Below are 21,239 nucleotides of genomic sequence, written 5' to 3' on the forward strand. Positions count from 1 at the left end.
TCACTTAAGTTTCTCTTTGTGATAGCCACTTCAGGAGGAAGCTGAAATATTGAATTATATGTGAGAAATGTTGCATATCTGAGATGAAATCACAGAACCATGTCTTAGGTGAAATAGTAGAATGAGGGAAAGAAGAATATAGATTAACGGGGGAAAGATGAGCTTCCTCAAATCCCTAAAACTCCTCTGGGGATTATTTTTCTTCCTTTAGACTTCTGTGAGAAAACGTGGCGTTTGTGACCCTGATGATCTGCATGTCTTAACCCTGGAGATCTGGGTCATGTCACTGGAATTTTATGCCTTTGCCTGTATGCTAGAAATGGAAATATTCTCACCTACCTTCTTGCACTAAGCCAGCCCCTGCAAAAGGTAGGAAAAATGTACTGCCAAAAATAAATGTTTTTTTTTTTCTTTTTCCTTGTCTCTCTGCAGCAATTTGGCAAAATCCTTGATGTAGAGATAATCTTTAATGAGCGTGGCTCGAAGGTAAGTCCTGTTTCTGTACCTGCTTCTCTTGTTTTGATTGCAGAGTAAAAGGCAGTTCATTGCCTAGAGAACATATTCTGTAGAGATCAGCAGGAATTAGAGTGATGGGGGAAGGGAAAAGCTATTTTGGGGACTGTCTCCTGTTCCCTCTGATTTGAGACTCTGAGCATGGTAGTTTCTGGGCAGCATGTACAAATGCTCAGAGACGCTCCTGCCTGTGGGATCAGGTTCTCCAGCCTTTTGAAAAACAGGGTCTCAGTCAGCTGAGCCTTCATACCAACCCTCATTGCATTGGCAATGGCTGCCCTGTGAGGAAGGCAGAATAAGGTAAAACAGCTTTGTGTGATGGGAGACTGTAAGAACAAAAGCTAAACTCACTCCCATCCCTGCCATTTTCATTGCATTAAAATACTTCTGTAGAAAAACTGTCATATCTCATATGTGAAAGGATTTTATATATTCTGTTTTGCAGACTTACTTGGCACTTCTGAGATACTGACCTTTCATGTTTGAGATATTTGGTTTTTTAATATAAGCATTCTCATTCCACTTATCCTGCCCCATGTGGACCTCCCCCACAGAATTTGCATTCACGCTCTTCTTAAAGATATATTAAGAAGCAAGTTTTGTTGAGGGTTAATGGCAATTTATATCTCTGGAGATGAGATTTCAAAGGTTGTTCAGGTCCGCTGCAAAGAGATTCAGTGATCTCTGTCCTAATTGGCAATTGGTTCTCATCACGTAACCAGTATCACCACAATGACAAATTGCTGTGATTCTCTCTCTGCCCAGGAGGTTCAGCACTGGAATAGCAGGGAGTTTTGCAGGTCAGGAGCGAGGTGCATTGCCAAAGCTCTATGGGGGAAGCTTGCACAGTGCATGTCTATACTCTGCTTGACTTAATCAATGCTAAGATTCCCATTTTCAATTAAAACAAAATTTCCCACCTCCTCACACACACGTGTGTGCACATGTGTGCATGCACACAAAAGGTTTTGAAGTTGCAATTCAGCTAAGCAGTTTTGGTTTAGCGTCTATATCTTTTGCTTGGATTTGAGGTCCACAGTTCTTATGGTGGCCTCTTTGCTTCAACATATATTCTGGGGTATGTTCACGTTCAGAGCCTTCTGCAAATTTCCACCCATGTTGCCCAAGATGCATTCTGAAATTCTTCAGTCCTGTATTATCTGGAAACCGGAAAGCCATTGATCTGTATACAAAAAACATGAGTTTTAGCCCTTTCCCCTCATCTTCTGTTTCTAATACCATGGTTTTCTCTTGTTTTGATTTTAACAAGACAGTCTGAACAAGTAAATGTCTATATGGTTTAGTTAGAGTTTTACTTCCCTGCATGGTTAAAAATCCATATGCTTTACCAAAACAATCAGCTGTGCTGAATTTGTAAATATTTATTCTGCTCTCTGCTGTTCTTTTGATATATTCACAGGCCAAAGCTACCTGTGAATTACTCTTGATTTTAGGCATTATTGTTTGGTTTTGAGAGTAGCCTCTGGCCTCTATCGAATCCATACTTGTTCAGATGTAATTGCAAAAGAAAGAACAAAAATAACTGGCCTGGCAAAATGTTCTTCATACCCCACTGCCTGTGCTTTCCAGAGCAGTGTTTTCCTCTTCACACATGAACTTCACTCTCTCTCTCCCATCCATACAGCCCTCTGTATTAAACGCCCACGACTGCCCTTTCCCTTCTAGGCAACACTGACATTGAAGGCTTTTCTGTGAAGACTTGATTTATGACTATGAAAAGTACCTTCTTGTGCTGTTGCTAAAGTCCAAGGCTTCTGGTTTTCAGTTAAAACAAAAATTATTGCTGAAGAGTTCCCTGATGAATATTAACTGTGAACCCTTAATAAATATTTGGGGGAGAAAAAAAAAAGTTCTTCTAGTCTTTATTAACCATGCAGTTTTCTACTGCTTTTTTGTTGTCTTGCAGCAAAAAGCAGTTACAAAACTAATAGCCTGTATTGAGGGATGTCCAGAATCTGAACAGAATGAGAAAACAGCCAAAGAGTTATTTCATGGTATCTTTGCATCCTTCTCACCCAAAATAATTCCTCATTTAAAAAGAATGCAAGATTCTTTCTGCTTAGCATGAAAATGGGAGGCCCCAGTGTTTGAGTGGGGTGTAGCTGCACGAAGCGCCTGGTATTCACATAATAATGGAAAAACAACAGTTTGGTGATCTGATGGTGAAGCAAAGGAAATGGATCTTTCTGGAGGCCACTCACTCACTCTTGGGTTCTTCCTACACCTTAGGGAAAAAAATCTGAATGCATTTTCCTGCCCTGTGGTTTCCATTCTAATCTAATGATATGAAACCTCTCTCTCTTCTTCTCCTCCTCCTCTCTCTTGGGAATCCGAAAGCAGATGCTCCTGCTGCCTGCCTTGTGCTGTGTTCTCAATGCTCCCTTCCCTTCCCTGGGTTCCTAAGGGTTGTAGTTTTGTGTATGTTTTGTGTATGTTTTGTAAATATTTTAAAGGTACAGTGGGAAATCACAAACTGCCCTGGGTTTGCCCCTACCCCAGTGTGACGGGGTTGAGCAGCGCTTTGTCCCTGCCGAGCTGTGGCAGGAGAACTCTACTGGGATCACTCCAGTGCTGGTCAGTAGGAGGGACTGAAGCAAGTGTTCAGGTAGCATTCTTCATTTTGAATCCACCTGAGATGACCAGGCAGTTTTCTTCAACAGCTCTGGGAAGATCTATCAAACAGGCTGCATCTTCAGGATCTCTGTGTGCTTACAGAGTTTGGTGACCAAAGAGGGAGCTGGGTGTGCATCACAGCCACCTCTCACCTCAGGTTCTTTCAGAAATGGTACTTGTTGACTTTATCACAGCAGCGTAGGAGGCAGTTAATGAGTTTTGCTGATTCTTCTCTCAAAGCAATGTGAATTCTTGTTTTGTAACTCGCTTTCTTCCCAGATTCAGTGTGTTTAGTAGGAATATATGGGCACTGGTAGGCCTCACAGTGCTACTGCTTCACTCTGTGTGAGAAACAAGATAAAAACTTTAAACATTCCTTGAATTACATTTTATTTTCTTCTTGTTTAATAGAATGACGTCAGTCTTCCCTTGATGTATTTGGCTTTTTTTGCTTGCTTCCAGGAAACTGGCTGTTTGTTTCATTTATCCTGTTTGCCATTACATTTCTAGCTCTGACTGGTATAAGTGCCTTTAAATAGCATTCTGCCCATGGTTGCAGTTTACCATGCACTTCACTGAACCATGAATAAAACACCTCCAGAGGAAGTCGAGAGGATTCCTGCTCCTTTTGTTAGTGAAGATGCATCCTCTGGATGCGTATTTTGCCACTATTGTGCTGAATTGAACAAGTGGACATATTTGCAGAATTAATGCAGTCTGCCTGTGTAATGAGTACCCTGTGGCGTTTGTAAAACTGCAGGGGAAGGGAATCCAAGCTCTTTGCTCACCAGCTGTGTACCGTGTGGCATTCCAAGATATGCCCTCAGTGACATTCAGAGACCAGGAGTACGTAAGCACACAGCAAAATCCTGGCTGAATAGGGAGTGGGTTTTGGTGGTTTTGGGGGTTGTTTGTAGCTTTTTAAATGGCAAGAGTTCATATTAGTGCAGAGGAGCTCATGGTTTCAGGATACTGTATGTTTTATGTCCCTCACCGATTTCCACTTGGGAGACCCAGAACTCCAAATTCTTGTATAGGTCTACAGTGCCTAGAAGTGCTTCATATTTATTTTAAAAATTAGTTGTGTATTGGGTTATGAGAAAAATTGCATCTGTTGGTGTTTGGATTTATGTAAGTAAATGTGTGCTAGCTAAAAACTTCTGTGGAAGCTGTGTGGATTTTAAAGTTTGCAGTTAACTGAAGGTTAAGATAAGAATGTGACTAGGTTTTGATAATGATGCCTTAAAGATTGTAAGTTTGCATCTGCATTTATTTCTACTTCAAATGGATTAGGTGCTTTGAGTTGAGGCACTCTTGTTCTGGACCTAGTTTCCACTCAGTGGAAAGCCTCTTATTACATAAAATGAATTAGAAATCTTGTTTTCATTTTAATTCATTTTACATTTTTTGTTCAGATTTCATCAGTTGAACCAGAAATACAATGTTATTAATTCAATGAGGTTTAAAAGCAATTTAAGTACTGGTGACTAGCATCACTTCTCAGGTCACCAAATCCCTTTAGGATGCCAGGGGCATGAAGGAGACATGACCAGTGTCCCTTTATCCTAGTTCAGTGGTTTCATGCCTCGAAGTCTGCCATACTGAACTGAAGAGATCAGTTAGTCCCTACCCTGAACTGATGTATTTAAACTTGCATTTCAGGCTGAAGTTTATGGTTTCATAGTACAAGCTGACCTACTGCTTCTGTGGGAGTGCTTTTCCAGCAGTGCTCATTTCACTATGTAGGGAGCTGGATCTAGGTGCTAAATTAGCAAGACACTGACACAGCAGGGAGAGGAGTGAGCTTGTCTTCAGTCAGTTCAGCCTGTTAAAGTCACGGACCACTCAGTGAGATCCAGGGTCAGTTGAAGGGAGGAGGAGCAGCACACACCTGGGGATGACTGGGGCTGTGAAGCCCCTGTCCTGAGCTGGCTGGAGCTGCTCTGAAACCCCAGGCTCTCGCTGCCCAGCCCTGCCAGCTGGGCTCCAGCTCCTTGCTGCTGGCCTCTGCCCCCTCTGCTGTTTCACAGCAGGGATTGGCAGTGGAGCAGCTCAAGCTGGATTGTGGAAATGATGGAGCTTAAAAATAGCCATGCAGGTTTTTTTTAAGACACACATTTTTTTTTCAGTCAGGTTAATTTCTGCATCTGACTCACCAGATTGTACAGGTACACAGACAGGTTCTACATGTGTATGTACCTTAATTCAAAGCATGGCATGGGAGCTGGGAAGAGCTGGAAGAGCTGCTGAAATGGTGGCAGCTTGGTTTACACAGATGTTTTCACCAACGTGAAGGGTGCATTTGTGTGTGACTTCAATAATTTGTTTCTGGGTTTTGTGCAGTGTTGCTCTCGGTGCATTCAGTCCTGCTCATCTCAGGTGGATTATAGCTGAAACCCTCCTACTCTTTCCAAATGCCTTAGAAACAGGTAGCCTAAACTGCTGCCTCTTTGTCAATTTTTTCAAGCTTCTGAAAGTTTAATATTGAAATAAGGGGAAAAAAAAAAGAAAAAAACTTGGTTAGAAACAAGCACAGCAGCAGATAACAGCAAGGCTGGTTGCTGGCTGCATGTTCCAGTGGTACAAGGCAAAGATGCTGCTGCTGAGGTGACTGGTCTAAACTCCATGACAAATGAAGGGTTAACAATGCATGGATTTCAAGGGGCTCTGTTTAGTTTTCTTTGGTTTTATTTCTTTTTTATTTTACTTTATTTTATTTTTGTTGTTGTTTTTTGTTTAATTTCTGTGTTCTGGCCACACCCAGGAGAACCGTCTGGTTTTGATTTCTCCCTTTACGGTTACATGGTAAATTTTCTTTCTCATTCTTCAGAGATGGAAACGTTCAAATACTATATATATATATACATTTATTATTTTTTTCACTGCTCATCATGTTGCTTGTTATTTATTGCAGAATCTGAGGCCAGACTAAAAGGGTGACAGTTACTCGGTCTCTTCAGGCCCTTTCAATAAACCTTTGGGTAAAAAGGGGTTAGTCTGGTACTGCAAATTTCTCACCACTCCTAAAAATGCTTATTGGAATTTAGTGTTTGCTGGGTTAAACTTATTTTCTGCATGGGAGAAGTTCGTGGCAGTTGCTGGTGGGGAGGAATTGTTGAAAATTTCAGCCTTGTTATCATAACAACATTATTAAACTCAAACTATGCGTATAATCTAAATTGTAGAAAACCTAAGTATTGTTTTCATCTAGGATCTTCCCTTACTCTGGCTCCATACCTATTACTGTGGAGCAATCCAGTACCTGCTATAAAGCTAAGCTAGTAAATATTGGATACCTGCCCCGTCTTTTTTTTTCCCTCTTGCTTTTTTTTTTTTTTCTTTCAAGGTCAAGACAACCTTGCTGAGGGAAAACTGAATACTGGTTTGTTGCATATGTATTTAGGTACAAATTAATCCCTCTTCTTTACAGGTCATCTGTGAGAAGGAATAAAAAATATATGTATGTTCTTTTTTCTCTCCCACTTCAAAAATGTGTGTGTATATATATCTAATTGCTAGTTTTTAAACTTAGAAATAACAAAAATGTCAAGTGTGGCTCACCTGTTTTTCCTGATGAAAATTTGAATGTCTAAGAGATGCATTAATATGGTAAACAAAGAGGACACAATTACTAACTGCCATAGTCAACTATGTAAAGTATTAATTCAGCATTAACATTAAATGGTGCTCAACAAAGAGTTGCACAAGCTAAGGGCTGATCTGTCAATAAAATATGGTTAATTGGTTATGTTGTTCTGAATCAGATTAATTCTGGTTTAATTCATTTTAATTATAGTCATATAGTCTGCATGTGGATAGTATGCTACCTTGAGTTAACTTAATAAAAATACTGAAAATTCCTACTCAGTTTAAAGATATTTAGTGATAATGTAGTTTTTAAAAATCCCATACAGACTTTACTAATTGCAAACAGATGTGAATTAAAATAGTCTTAGTTTGGTTCTAGCCTCCACAGATTAAAGAATTACTTTCCATCTGCACACCAGCTTTCAGTTTACATCATCACTGAAGACATAAATTTATTTGTTCTCCACAGGCTTGTCTAGAACAAACAGAAATTTTAATGCAAAAAGAGAAGAGGGAAATAGAGATTCCTGTTGCAGTCTTTACCTCCCCTCCTCCCCCAGCCTTTAAAGGACGTTTTTCCACCTTTCCAGAGGGAAAGGTGTTGCTCTTTTTCTCAGGCTCACCTTTCTCTATAGGGGCTCTTTAAAGCAGGCACAGTACCCTATTCATTCATAATCAGCTGTGCTATTACACCCCGTGCACCCCCTCAGTTCTCTGCAACATTTTTGAGAGTTTTATTAGCCCCTATGTCTTGTAGCTCTGATTTTAATTCATTTAAACAGGGAATTTCTATGCTGCTCTGAAAGAGGCAGCAGTTTGTTATTTATATAGCTCTTTATTTATAGCTGGAGAAATTAAATTATCTGAAGCTTTAGATTATTGGGTTGGAGCCCAAAGGAGCACTTTTGTTGATCTCAGCATTGCAGGACTGGCTAAGATCCTTTATTATTGCTGTTCAGGGGGGAGGGGAAAAAACCTTCCCCCTCAAAAAAACAACAACCACCACCCTGCATTTTACAAATTTGTGGCAGTTTTGTGCTGGAAACCTAGCTGTGGCTGATAAAGGCCAGCCTGTCACTTAAACAGCTTGGGCTGTTCAGATTAGTATTGTAAAGACCTTTAAAAAGCACTTGAAGAATAATGTCTTGCTTGTGTCTTATTGCTAACAATGCTTAGAAATCAAGATGCTATCTGTTTTTTGGGCTGTCCAGTCCAAATACATACTGATCCCAAGATGCATGAAGGAGGTTGCCTGGCTAGCATGCCCATTCTCCAACAAGCATAGCTGTAGATCACTCGTCATCACCTCACTCTTCAGTTAACATTTGGAGAGAGTTTCCATTGCATCAAATATAAGCTTTGTTGTTCTGCTCCTGAGGGTAGTGGAGCCAGTGGAGATTACTCTCTGTACATTAAAGCAGTATTTGCTTTATACCAAGCCACAGGAGCCAGTTATTGCTGTTGTTAAAATGTCCTGAAAGCATAATGCAACAATGCTTTTTGTATGGGTCCACTCTCTCTAATGGCATGAAGAGTATCGCATCACAGTTGTCTGTATTAAGATGCCATTTGCTCCTAGTTAAAATCCTAATTCATTTTGTCATGTTGGCTCTCTCTTAATGCCAGTGCACTCAGCTCTGTGGAAGGAAGCATGGTGTCTTACCCTGCCCTGTTGTACCACTGCATGAGCTGGCAGCAGCATGAGCGTGTGTAGGACAGGCATGTGTTGCTTGTGCCTTCATGGGTGTGGTAAACCTGAATTTGTCTAACTAAAGTGATGTTTTGGCAGTCCTTGAGCTCCAAATGTGGTTGCTCCAAGCAGGGCATGTTGATTTTTCTGGAAATTTTGTATCCTAACTAGGCGGAGATCTGTTGCTATCCACAGTGCAGAGTTCCATCTCAGAACACAGCTGAGTAAGATGGGTAGCAGGGGGATCAGCAGTGTCATACAAAACCTGCCTTGACCAATGAATCAGTATTTAGGTGTTTAGACTTACAGTCAAGTCCACCACAGTACTCAGAGACTGGAATATTCTGGAAGTACAGTATGCGATAGTCTAAATCTTCACATAAAATATGCTTATTTTATGGTGCCACCTAGAAGCCTTACTTACAGTCAGGGCCCCGCCTATCATTGGGGAGGTTACAGGCTTAGGAGTAGGCATGAGCTGTGCCCTGAAGAGCTTAAAAGGGATGCTTTACAAAGAGCCCTTCCTTTCAACAGTGTTCTAAGGTAGGTAATTATTACTGTCTCCATGCTACAGGTGGGAAAAGTAAGGTTCAGCGTTTGATTTGCCCAAAGCTTTGCAGAATTCCTGGTGCCAGGCATGACCTCAGATTGCTGCTCACTCTCATAGCAGTTTCTCAAGAGAACAAAGTGCTGCTAAGTTTCAATGTCTTGTACTGTGTCTGGGGTGGACGGGGGTCCTACAAAATTTGTGTGTTCATTAGGAGGGGAGAGAAGCCCTACTTGGGCTTACCCAGCTTGCTTATGTCAGAGCAGGGTTTAGTGTTTTTAAGCAAAAAACTGAACTAAACCAAAATGAAAAATTGTCTCGAGTAACTTCGTGCTTCTTTTTTGGTCTGGCCTCAATTGCTTTTATGTTTTTTTTTGTTTTTTTTTTAATTACTCTTATTATTCTTATTATGATTACAGTTCCTTTTTTATTGATTTTAATTTCTTTCATTTATGAAACATGCATGAACCAACAATGTGACTCTAGGAGGTTATTGCTGAGTTGTGCTGATGTCGATTTCATACTGTGATATTTTTTCTCTATTTACCTAGAGATCAGTATTTCAATATATAACGATGTGCATGTTTTCCCCCCTTCTCCCGCTGCATGCAGGGATTCGGGTTCGTAACTTTCGAGAATAGTGCTGATGCAGACAGGGCCAGGGAGAAATTACACGGCACCGTGGTAGAGGGCCGTAAAATCGAGGTGCATGTCTTCAGTAATTCAATTTCTTCTTTATATTTATTCTTTTGATTTCTTTTTGTGTCTTGCCTCACTTATTTCACATTTGGATCCCAGTCTCGTGTGTGCGTGTGTGTTTGTGTCTGTGTCCTTCACCTCCCTGCACTGAAATGTATAGAAGTTTGCACTCTTTACAGAATATTTTTATTGTTGTTTTGGGTATTTTTTTCCTTTTCTTTCTTCTTTTATTAAGTTTTATTCCCACCCACTCCAAGTTTTTGCCTTTCTGCTGTCTTGATTTTTCCTTTGCTTCAGTTTGCAAGGATTTCCGATATCCTGTTACCAGGCCTGAACAAAACTAACTGAAAGAGTACTGTCCAACTTCTAACTGTGTCCATAAAAGAAAGCAGGGGGCCAGCCAGTATCCTCTCTTTCCTCTGAGGCCAGTTCTCCTCCATGCAAGTGTGAGATAACGCCTGTGGGAGGGGTGGGGACATGTGGGGGAGTAGCCCCAAGTGGGCTGTGCTGTATACGCTGCTGGTTTCTTGATCAGCCCATGGTCAAGAATAGGGTTGGTGAAAGCTAATCCTTAAAGTTTGCTAGCTCTCGCCACCAGGGAGGGAAGGGTTAATGTTGGCTGGGCATCATGGCCGTATATTGGGCATGTCTGGTGTTGACCAGTTTGGTGTTCCACTGTGTTGAAGGCTAACTGGCATCATCCCTCTCTCCTTCTTTCTTTAAAAAAAAAAACAAACACAAACCAAAAAATACAAATACTGAAACAAAAAAGCCGCCGTTTTTGAGTAAGATGTCTGCATATTTTGCCTTTTTTTTTTCTGTTTTGTTTTGTTTTTTTATTTCCCTTTCCGATGGTTTAGCGTTTAGGGCCCTTCACTTGACTCACTCTTTCCATGGTAACTATACACAATGCTGGCGATGGTACGAGTTGGCGGTAAGTGAAACAAAAGTGCTAGAGAAGAAGCTTTTTTTCTTTTTTTTTTTTTTTTAATTTTTCTTAAAATTTCAAAAAAAATTAAGAAAGAAAAAATCCATCTGCCATCTCACATTAACACTACGAAATGTGATTTGACTTGTTGTCCCCACCCACCTCCTTCCCCTTCTCCCCCTTTTATTTTCAATGCTGTTGAGTAATGCCGCCTGGACTTTGGATGTACATATTGTTTTGTAGCAGTCTGAGCTGTTTGATTACTGACTTCATGGTGATTTCCCCTTGCACATCTTACTCAGAGTTACTGAACTCCAGTTTGGCTGGTTTTTATTAATGCACCCATATCCTCTTCTCCTGCCCCTTCTTTCTGCTGCTCTTTCTGAGACCTGTTTGTAGCTGTTGTTTTTCTCTCTTTTTCTTTCTGCCCCCTCCCCAGTTTATTTCTTTACTAAGTTAAATGCAGCTGTTGGTCTCTTTGCTGACTGGTGGTTTCTGATTGGTTCTGGCAATTTTTCCTTTAAGTGCTTGTGTTGCACTTTGCTGTAGCAGCTGATTTCAGGCACTCGCTCCATCTAATGATTGTCTGTGAGACCCTATCCCCTCACTCCTCCCCTCCCCACCCTCTGAATCAATTGTGGTGTGTTTTTTTTCTTTTTTTTATCTGTGTGTGTTTAACTGCATGCTCTCAGTCTCATCATTGTTGTTTCCCATTCTTTCTTTTTTAAATGTGTAATGTTTCTATTGTTTTGGGTCTGAAATAAGAGTAAAATGTAGCTGTGGACTCCCCACCCTGTGTACGCCCACCATCCATACATCTCAAGGGCCTGAGGCAGCTTCTATTTTTGTATCCATTTTTTTTCTTCTTCACCTTGGCCTCCATTCCCATTGGGCATGAGTTTTGATAAATTACTGATGATCCATAAAGACTTCACCCTCCTTGCAAGAGCTTTGATGCTGACACGGAGCTGCAGTAACTTGGCTTCCAAACTAGTCCATCTTTTCTTTATCAGCACCATCTCTGCGGTAACACCCCACTTGCTTGAGCAGTCAAACCGCTTGGAACTGTGCAGAGCTCTGTAAAGAGGGTGGAGGGCACAGTAAACCCAAAAATGATCCAGGTCTGCTGCTAAGTATTCTTTTTGTCCCATGAGATTTGTGATGAGGAAAAAGTTATCTGGAAAAAGATCTGAAAATGATGGGTGTAAATCAGTGAATGTAGATCATCTAAAGAGTTGGTGATGTTCCAGAGATTTCCTCAAGCCTTGGGAGTTCAAATCTAATTCAAATCTAATGCTGAGGGACTCCAGGCTGCCTTTTTCTACCCAAGCGTCCTGCCAGTAACCTGCTGGGCCCCAATTCCAGCGGTGAGCTTGAGAAACAAGTGAGCTTGTGCATCACCTGGTTCAGTTCCCCTGCCCTGGGCTGCAGAAATTATTTCTGCCTCTCTAAGAGAACTTGGACAAAGCATCTAGGGCTTTGCCCTTTTGATTGCTGAGCCGTAAATAATCCCGTGCCTAGGGATGGCAGGGTGGTGGAGAATCTGCACTTTACTCTCGTTGGCCTTTTGTTTAATGCATAATTTTAAAATGCCACGTTTAGCTGTAACTTTTATAATTAAATGGCAACTGTTAAAAGTAATTTAAAGATTGCATTAATGTAAAATTAGCTGTTTAATTTTTTTTTTTGCTCAGAGAAGTATAGTGTGTGTGTGTGTGTGTGTGTGTGTGTGTGTGTGTGTGTGTGTGTGGTATCTGAGAGTTTTTCACCATTTCCCTAACGTTCTGTGCTTCCTTCCCTCTCCTCCCCCCTCCCCTTTTTACTTTTAGGTTAACAATGCCACTGCGAGAGTGATGACCAATAAGAAGATGGTCACGCCTTACGCAAATGGTAAGGGAGACTGTTTGTCCTAGTGATGAGCTGAAACGTTTGAAGAAAGATAGAAGGGATAAGTCATGACCTCTCCTCAGGACCAAAAGGAACCAATAAAACCTCACAAACTCTAATTTGTATCATTATGCCATGCAGTGTAACCCAAAAGTGTTTGTGGAGGAATACCATTTTCCAGATGGAGAAGTAGGGACCGAGAGAAGTAGGTACATGCCCCATGTGGCTAAGATGGGTGAAGGTGCCAAGGGTGAATGGGTTGCCTGCCATACTACTGCAAGCTGATTCTATATGGTGGGATGTGCAGTACTCCTGTGTATCACTGCCATCACGTAGATATCTAAATATTAATGCAGAAACATAACTTAAGATGTTTCATCCAAGTAATTACCTCAATGACTTAAGATAGCTCAGTTTAGGTTCTGTCTGTAAAAGTACAGCTGTCTCCAAGCAACTAGCAAAACAGAGCCTTTGCATTGCTTGTTTGCTTGCTTTTTGTTTCAGAGTGCCTGTGTTCAGTGAATTTTCCAGTGAACCTAAACAGAGAAAGACCAAGTTTTTTGGGTAGTGAGGAATCCTGTTCCATTGGGATATCTTGGTGGTTCTCTGTGAAGTAATTTGATTTCATAGGCATATATGGCATAAAGAGTCATTCTCCCAGCAGAACTGAATGCTGCTTTGATAAAGATTTTGAATCTTGAGTCTTTGTCCTGAAACGGGCAGCAAAGTTCTTTTTGGGGTGAAAATGTTCCCAAACAGCTTCATCGAGGCAGGAAGCTGCATACAGGTAGTAGCTGGTGTGACAGTCTGTTTTGATTACAAAGTAGGACTCCAAACTCAGAAGATAAAAATTTTTTATGTTGTTGTGCTGCTTGACTTACTGAGTGGTCCCTTGCAAATAAATCTTACCTTGGGTACAGAGCTGGGGAAACTCAGCCAAGCAAAAGGCTTGGGATTCTGGGTTTCACAGTACCTGAAGGAACTAGGAGATTTTGTCGCAAAAGGGAAGGCATCCGTGGTATATTGTCCTGAAAACAAGGGCAGAAAATGTCATGCATGTGACTGTTTGGTAGGGAAACTTGGCTTACTTGTGAAAGTGATAACGTACAAGAATATTCTGCTTTTGCAGCCTGCAGTTTAAAGCCAGCTTTAAAGCTATGCAAAGAAATTTAGTATTAGACCAGGCTTAAGGAGTACTGGCAAGTATGGTTGTACAACTGTTGTTAAATGTAAGAGTTGACAGTCCTCTTGTTGCCACCACTGGAGTATTTTGCCATCAAGGTGACCAGTGCAGCAGCAGTGTGCCTGTACTTGCAGACGGAACCTGCACTGCATCTATCATTGATACTCTGCCAGCAGGTGAAGGGGTGGTGTTGATGAGCTGCAGTTCACAGAGTTGTTCATTTAAGTTCTAGAGTGGTTAGAGGTGTTAAAAGTTCAGCAAGTGCATCAGGGCTCCAAGACAGAGGAAGATCTTTCCTGAAAGGAATGCTTTGTGGAAGCTAACCCAGATCTCATTGTTAGCTTTCTATCTCGTTTATTCCTCATTAGAGAGATGGAGGGGGTAAAGACAGGTTTCTAGATGTGACTGGAAATATGTACCGACTCATACCCATACTTCTTTAAGCCCTAATTTCTTGTAGGTTTTATCTTGATGATTTGCAGTCCTTGCCAGTTATCCAGTTTATATTGAAATCATTTCTCTGTGTAGGCTTTCACCTGAAAAGCAGCATAAAGGAGAGAAATACTAAAATAACAGTGAGGAGAAAGTGTGAGATGAACAGAATGATTTTTTTTTTTATGAGCTATAGTTGCATAATGCAGTTAATGAGGAAATTCAGACACTGTTGCTTTTTAGCAGATCTCTAGCATACAAGACAGAAAGATGTTTTGAAAATTCCAGGCTATAATTTGACTTGCCTGAGATGATAATCTGAGCCGGTGGCTTTAGAAAGGGCTTGTATCTGCAGTGTTCCCAGTGAAAGTAGGGAGGAGCTGGCAGCAAGGCTCCTGCAGGGAATGCCAGGTCGCATGGTGCTCATGGCAAATATGCATATAAGGTAGTTGGCATTCCCACAGCAGTGCCTCTGCCCACTGTGGATCAGCTGATGTTTTGCTGTTCCTTCCGATACAGTGACCTGGACCTAGAGCTTGACACTAGGAAAGGGCAGTTGGCCTCCATCTACACCAAGGGGATTGAGGCGAAGCAGAAATTGGAAAGAGCTGTGCATGTGAAGCTGGGGCGCATGCAAGGGACCATTCCCCCTACCCAAGCTGCCTGTTCCTTCTCTTGGTGTAGATTTTGGCATTCACTGCAGTCTTTGTTGTTTCAGGTTGGAAGTTGAGTCCTGTGGTTGGAGCGGTGTACGGCCCTGAGTTATATGCAGGTAGAGCTTAAGTAGACACTTCCACTTCTGCCATTTAACTGCAGTGGTGTTTGTTTATGTTCTTAATCTGCTGTTTCTTTTTAACCTTTTTACGGTTTTGTTTTTGTTTTTCATTCTTTTTTTAATTAAATTAGCATCCAGCTTTCAAGCAGATGTCTCGCTGGGCAATGACACCGCAGTGCCCCTGTCAGGAAGGGGGGGTATTAACACTTACATTCCCTTAATCAGTAAGTAGCCCCCGATGGCCTCTGTGCTGTTACTGTGCTTGAGTTAATGATGACCCGTTACCCTTCTTCTCTCCAGTCTGTATAATATATACTTGAAAGGATGGGTCATGCTGGGAATGAGTTTATCGTGAGCCAAACTCCAGTGTGCAGTTGCTGTAACTTCTTCATCTGCAGTGTCTTGCTGTACTGCTGACTGGGTCCTTCTGAATGACAAGGAGGCTGCAGAACAAGGGGAGGGTGTGTATGAGGAACAGGCCATTCCCTTGCTCCCCTCCCTGTATTGAAATGGAAGAAACCAAATGGACAAATCCCTAAAGTACATATTATACAAGCTGCTGAACCACGGGTCTGCAGGGCCCCTAGTGGCATGCACCTGGATGCATGCTGGGTTGGGATTGTGCCCTGGGACTTGTTTCCTCTCAGTATCTGTTTATTACGTGTTTGCAGATGCCTCTGAGGTTTTACAAAGTTTCATCACAAGCCAGTTTACTTCAGTTTAAAGCATAATAATAGAGGCATTGCTATATGTGGTGCCAGTTATTGGTCACACTTGTTGAGTGAAGGTGGGCTGTCAGTAAACTGGCACTTTATGGGAAATTGCTGCTGCTGTTATATGGGCTATCTTGTCTTTCAGGCTTTAAAATGAACATACAGAGGATTGGGTGGCAAAGAGTGGGAGGGGAAAGGAGGGAAGAGACTGATGTAAGTTGGTTGACTTTAAGGGCCTCTTGACAAATTATTTTAAAGAGCCTCTGCAGTTTTGGAAGAACTGCGTGCTGTATTGATAGTAACTCCCCATGCTTCTCAGACTCTAACCAGACTGCATGGCAGTATTGAAAGGTGGGGGGATTTGAGCCCTGTTTGGGGTGGGTAAGGCATGCCAAAACATTAACCTCTTGCATGCCAAACCTCTCTGCAACCCTTCTCCCCCCAAAAGCCATGGTGTAGCAGGAAATATGTATGGGATGCTTGCTGGGTTATAAGCATGTCCTTCTGCAGGATTGATGCCAAATGTCCCACCGCTGTGGAGCTGTTGTGTCACTTTGTTTGAAGCAGGTGGTTGTTCTCTGGGGCAGAGCTTGTATCCTTTTCACCTTCCACCTCGTCTATCTTCACAGTTCCAGGCTTCCCCTATCCAACTGCAGCCACCACAGCCGCCGCATTTCGGGGTGCCCATCTGAGGGGCCGAGGAAGGACAGTGTACGGGGCAGTGCGGGCGGTACCTCCCACAGCCATCCCTGCCTACCCAGGGTAAGCACTGGTCACAGGAGCAGAGTGCTCTGCACAACCGTGTCAAGTAGCTAATCAGTTAACAAAAAACCCTAAAATTGTCTGGATGGTGAGAGTCAAGATCTTGCTAGTGCCAGAGCATTCTGCACATGATGGCACCCAGTGGGGGCAAATCTAAATTTTTCTATGTTAAGTTTTTGACCGAAACAATTTTCAGTACTTGCAACAGCTTAAAGTGCTGATGGGTTCCTTCTCATGATTTCTCAATTTGTCTATATATAGTATTTGTCATCCACTGAACCAATATGTTACAGTACTGCTGAGAAGGACACAAAGAGAAGATCTAAAATTCCTGAAAAAGTTCTGCTCTTTGTACTCCATTTGTGTTTCCATGTTCAGGAATGAGGAATATTATCCATTACCTTAATTTCTCACCATCTGGCAGTAGGACACAGAAGAGCCAGTTACCCACAATGGATTTGCTTTCTTTGTTGGAGACGGCTTAAAAAGGTTTAAAACAAAGATTAATCAAGTCCATTAATTTAAAGCTGGGAGCATTTGGGATGTAGAGAGGATGATAATGCAATGAAGCAATGGCAAATGTGCGGCCTTAGCATTCTTTGCCCTCAGATTTTCACTAGTAATGCAGTGCAAAAAAGGCTGTTACAAAGGAGTTATTCTGTTTAAAAGTAGAGGGAACTAGGTCTGTATGTGATTTTTGGTTTGGGTTTTTGTTGGTTTGTTTAAATGTGGTGGAATGACAGATAAATCAGCAAATCCCTTCCAAACTGTCTTTTTTCTTTGTTTTGTTTCTGATTTTGAGGATGCTTTAATCATAATGTCTCAAGTTCTACTTGCCATATTTTCCAGGCAATGTTCTCAGAAAGAGCAGGAGTAGAAGTGAATCCTCCAGCATAGAGATGTGGACTGACCCTTCTTTTCCTTTACACTAGGCCCAAAAGGGAAGAAAAAAAAAAATCTTTTATTAAGAAGGAAACTGGAATCCATACACATCAGTGAAGGGAGCTGGCCTGATCTGTGCTGGATAAGCTCACAATACCTTCTGGAACAGATTAAGTGATGAGAGCTACTGTGACGCTTTTAGAGTCTAGTCTGATATTTAAAGTGGAGCTCCAGGAAGCAAGCTGCAGTGCTCATGTATCTGTCTAGCTTTGCTCTTTGGCAATTTTGGCAATGTTTGTATTTAATTCACCAGAAGACTTTAAATGAAGCCTCTCGTCTAAATATTGGCCTTCTGAACAGAGTGTTTCTTCTGGGTTTTCAAATCCACTTTTTTGCCACCATTCCCTAGTTTACATTCTCTATCCTCTAACCAGAGCCTCTGACCTGCAGCTTGTCTGTCTATTGCTCTAAAAATGGCCCAGTCCAATTTTACTGGGGAGTGCTCCACAGTGACACAAAGCAGCAAAGCTGAGCTAAGTGCTGTCATCTAGCAGAATATGAAATATTTGCACCAGGGAGGGGGAATGTGCTTTTCATCCCTGGGAGTAACAGGTAGAGCATTCCTAGCCAGAGGCTGTCATGAGTGGAGCACTGGGAAGGCCTTGTCTTTGACGTAAATCCAGCCTGAGTCCCATGTAAAAGGTTTATTTTCATTTGATATATGAGCCAGGCTCTAATGATTAGCCCTTCCAAATACTGTCTCATGTCTGTTTACTGGTATTACACTGAATTTTTCTGACCCTGCTGACTATCCCATGTCTTTGTGGGCAGCATACTACCTAGTTAATATTTACAGGGCACCAGTAAGCAAGGCAGATTCACAGAGTGCCAGAACTGTCCCTAGTCCCAAGCAATGGGATGTAATTACCTACTACTGGTGGTTTTTGTCATCATAGTCTGAGTCTCTGCAAGATGCTTTGTAGAACAAATTGGATTCCTAGTGGAATAATACAAAATGTGCTGTACAGTTCCATGTTGCAGTAACGTCTAGGACAGCCACCACTCCGTGTGGGCACTGTTGACCTCCATGGGGTCAGGGAGAGGCACACGTTCCTGACATCTTGCCCTCCATCTGTTACTTTCCTCCTGGCCAGTGGAAAGATGGCACCATAAGATCAGTCAGCAACATGAATGACCAAGACATAGTGAGTAATGTGGAAGAAGACAGTAAAGTAAGCTGCAGGTTAGCTCAAACCTGATAGAAGGAAACTTTTTTTCCCAAACCTCAGTGGTGTTTAAGTTACAAAACTTAATGATATCACTGCATTTGAGAGCTTAGCAGAATTTTAAAAATACAGAATGTAGATTAATAAAAGCTCATTGGTATTGCCATACTGGATCAGACCTGAGCACCTCCAGGGTAGAGTAAGTTTTGACAGTGTCAAATGCTAAACCAGAGGAAAGTGCAAGAAATCATAGCTCTTTATAGTTTTGATATTTATTTCAAGAACTCAAGATTTGCTAATGCATATGTAAAATGCCCATACTTATGCATAGCCATGGTTGTTTTTCCAGAGAAGGGTTTTGGTACCTCAGAAAGCAACTGATTAGACTATTGTAGGTGAGTTAGATAGTCACCTGAATCTGACTTTGAACACTAATGCAACCTTCAGTTTTAACTGAGGTGCCACTTGGTAGAAATAAGGAGACATTATAACCTCTGATATAAAGCACAAGTAAAAACTGTACTGGAATATTGCCCTGATTTGTAGCAGCCATGCTTTTTAAATGAGAATGCTAACAAATAACACTTCAGACCAAAAGCTGAAAGAATCCAGACAGTCTGAAAAAAAATTACCTACTGTAAAACTCTCAAAGTTAAATAAGCTTGATAAATTTTATTTCCCAAACTATGGGTTAGTCATTGACTTGTGCATGGTCATTAAGTACCTATATGAGGAATAGACTTGCCATAGTAAAGAGTAATTTCATCTAGGAGAGTAAATATATATGAGATTCACTGATTTGAAGCCACAGTAGATAGAGGACTAGATACAGGGCAGCAGACAGATTTGTGGTTTTTTTCACTCCTTTTCCAACACAAGTCAGCTGTTGGTACACCTAAATGATATGCTGGCTACTTTACAAAACCAGCCTGTTTCTTTTTCCCTTGGATGTGTTTTAGCACAGCTAGTAGGCTTTTCACAGATTGCACCAAGATTTGACTGGCTGCCAGACTGTTTAATACTTCTGGTCAAGCTACATAACCGGAATGTAGCTCTCAGATGAAGGAATTCTCTGGTTTTGTTAGCATTGAGAATCACAAATATGAGTATTCTACCATATAAATAAACCTTGCTAAATTTCAGCCCTGGAAGTTGATGTCAGTCAAATCCAACTAAAGCAGAGATGGAGGATTCATGTGTGTTTGGGTGTTTGGATCCAGCAAGTCTTACTTTTACCTTTACCTTTAGTGGTCCTTGCAGTTTTCTCTGGAGAGCTGATGCTAGCGTCTCTTGCTGATAGAAATAGTGGCCTGATCCAATGTGGTAATGCTGATGTTCATCCAACTGACTGTGTTTGGAAAAACTGTTAAAACTGCTAACCTGTTCATAAACCAAGTCACTTCCTCTGTCATGCGTTTGCCTTTCCTGCAGGAGCAGGTGGAGTATCACTGCTAAAACACTCCTGGTCCTAGATAGAGAACCCAGCAATGTAAGTTACTGCCCCAGGAGCCAAACTCTTTGTTATGTGGTTGTAAAAATTTAGCTTCAACAAACATGATCTTATGGCCTGCTTCTCCCTGCTGAAGTGGCTCCCCTCTTCTTCTAACAAGGGTCTCTATCTTCATACCTGCTCCCAGCGCTCTTGGAGACCACAGTAACTTTGTCCATTGGGAATGGAGTGTACTTTTCCTGGGGAAGGCAGCAAGACTAAATTATTCAAGCAGTAGCTAACACTGCAAGATTTTTTTTTATTTTGTTTTATTTTTTTAGTAATAGCATGCAGAATTTTGGCAAGATCTGCTGGGCTTTTTTTGTGTGTGTGTGCCTTACAATAGGTGGGTGTCTGAGGGTGGCAGGCTCCTGGCAACATTTCACATTCCATCTGATGAGTGAAAAATGATAGTCAAAAGAATAGCTAGTGTTCCATACCTTCTTTTTTCTTAATGCTATGGGTAAGTCATGCACATCAGATCCATGAACATCACAGATGGTGGGGTTAATGCTTTTTAAAGCCTTGAGTGAGTTTGTGTGGAGCTCTTCAGAGGACAAAGCTGGAGGAAATTCCTCAGTATGTGAAGCACACGCTGAACTCAGATGGGTGGGGGGCATCCCCTCCCTTCCTTCCTCATCCTTCCCCAACCCCTGTCCCCAGAGTGAGCTGTGTAGTCTTATGCTAGTGAATGCTCTGGTAAGAGCAGCTATTTGGGAACCCCAGGCTCCGTTTAACAGTTTTTGTGCTTGAAGTTCTGAGAGAAACAAAACTATGGCTTAAAGCAGAGAAAGCACCATCCCATGGAAACCCTTCCAGTTGCTCCTCTCTGCTATGGAATAAGTAATTACTACCAGGGACTCCCACTGCACCTTTCGATTTTCGGATCTTGGACCAGTCACCTAACCTTTTTAGCTCATTATCTCTGCTTGTGAAAGCAATGCATTGTGGGTATTTTTGGTTTTTTCTTTTCAATTACATTTCTCTGTGTTTACTTTGATCAGAATTGATTGACTTGTTTTCCTGAGGTGTTGCATCGGTTCTTTAAGATGCTGAATAATAATACTTTGCATGCTTGTGTGATCAGCCAAATCTTATCGCATGTCTAATGTGCAGGGTAAAAGCAGGTGATGTATGGATGTCAGAAACAAAAGTCATGCAGCCCTGTGAAGCCTGAAAAATGTTATCAGGCACAAGTCTCTGAACCACACTTCCTGACGTAGGTAACTCTGGCCCCTGTGGGATGCCTTCTGTGAAGGACTCCTCAGTTTCACAAGCCCACTTCATGAAG

General features: G+C 41.7%; 1 protein-coding gene across 10 annotated transcripts in view; it reads left to right on the forward strand.

Annotated features, from left to right (window-relative positions):
- Window positions 1-21,239, forward strand: part of RBFOX2 (RNA binding fox-1 homolog 2) — a 171,480-nt gene that overhangs the window by 133,711 nt on the left and 16,530 nt on the right. For 7 of the 10 annotated variants that reach the window (XM_030238500.2, XM_030238501.2, XM_050970237.1 and 4 more), the window contains 6 exons: window positions 433-486; window positions 9,585-9,677; window positions 12,429-12,489; window positions 14,820-14,873; window positions 15,008-15,100; window positions 16,219-16,351. In XM_030238500.2, the coding sequence (XP_030094360.1) occupies window positions 433-486; window positions 9,585-9,677; window positions 12,429-12,489; window positions 14,820-14,873; window positions 15,008-15,100; window positions 16,219-16,351 (488 nt within the window). Of the gene's footprint in view, window positions 1-432; window positions 487-9,584; window positions 9,678-12,428; window positions 12,490-14,819; window positions 14,874-15,007; window positions 15,101-15,734; window positions 15,803-16,218; window positions 16,352-21,239 lie in introns of all 10 variants that reach the window. The other 3 variants (XR_003946002.2, XR_003946003.2, XR_007776639.1) reach the window with 1 other exon arrangement.

The sequence above is a fragment of the Serinus canaria genome, chromosome 1A (assembly GCF_022539315.1).
Source record: "Serinus canaria isolate serCan28SL12 chromosome 1A, serCan2020, whole genome shotgun sequence".
In the NCBI taxonomy this organism is placed as follows: Eukaryota; Metazoa; Chordata; class Aves; order Passeriformes; family Fringillidae; genus Serinus; species Serinus canaria.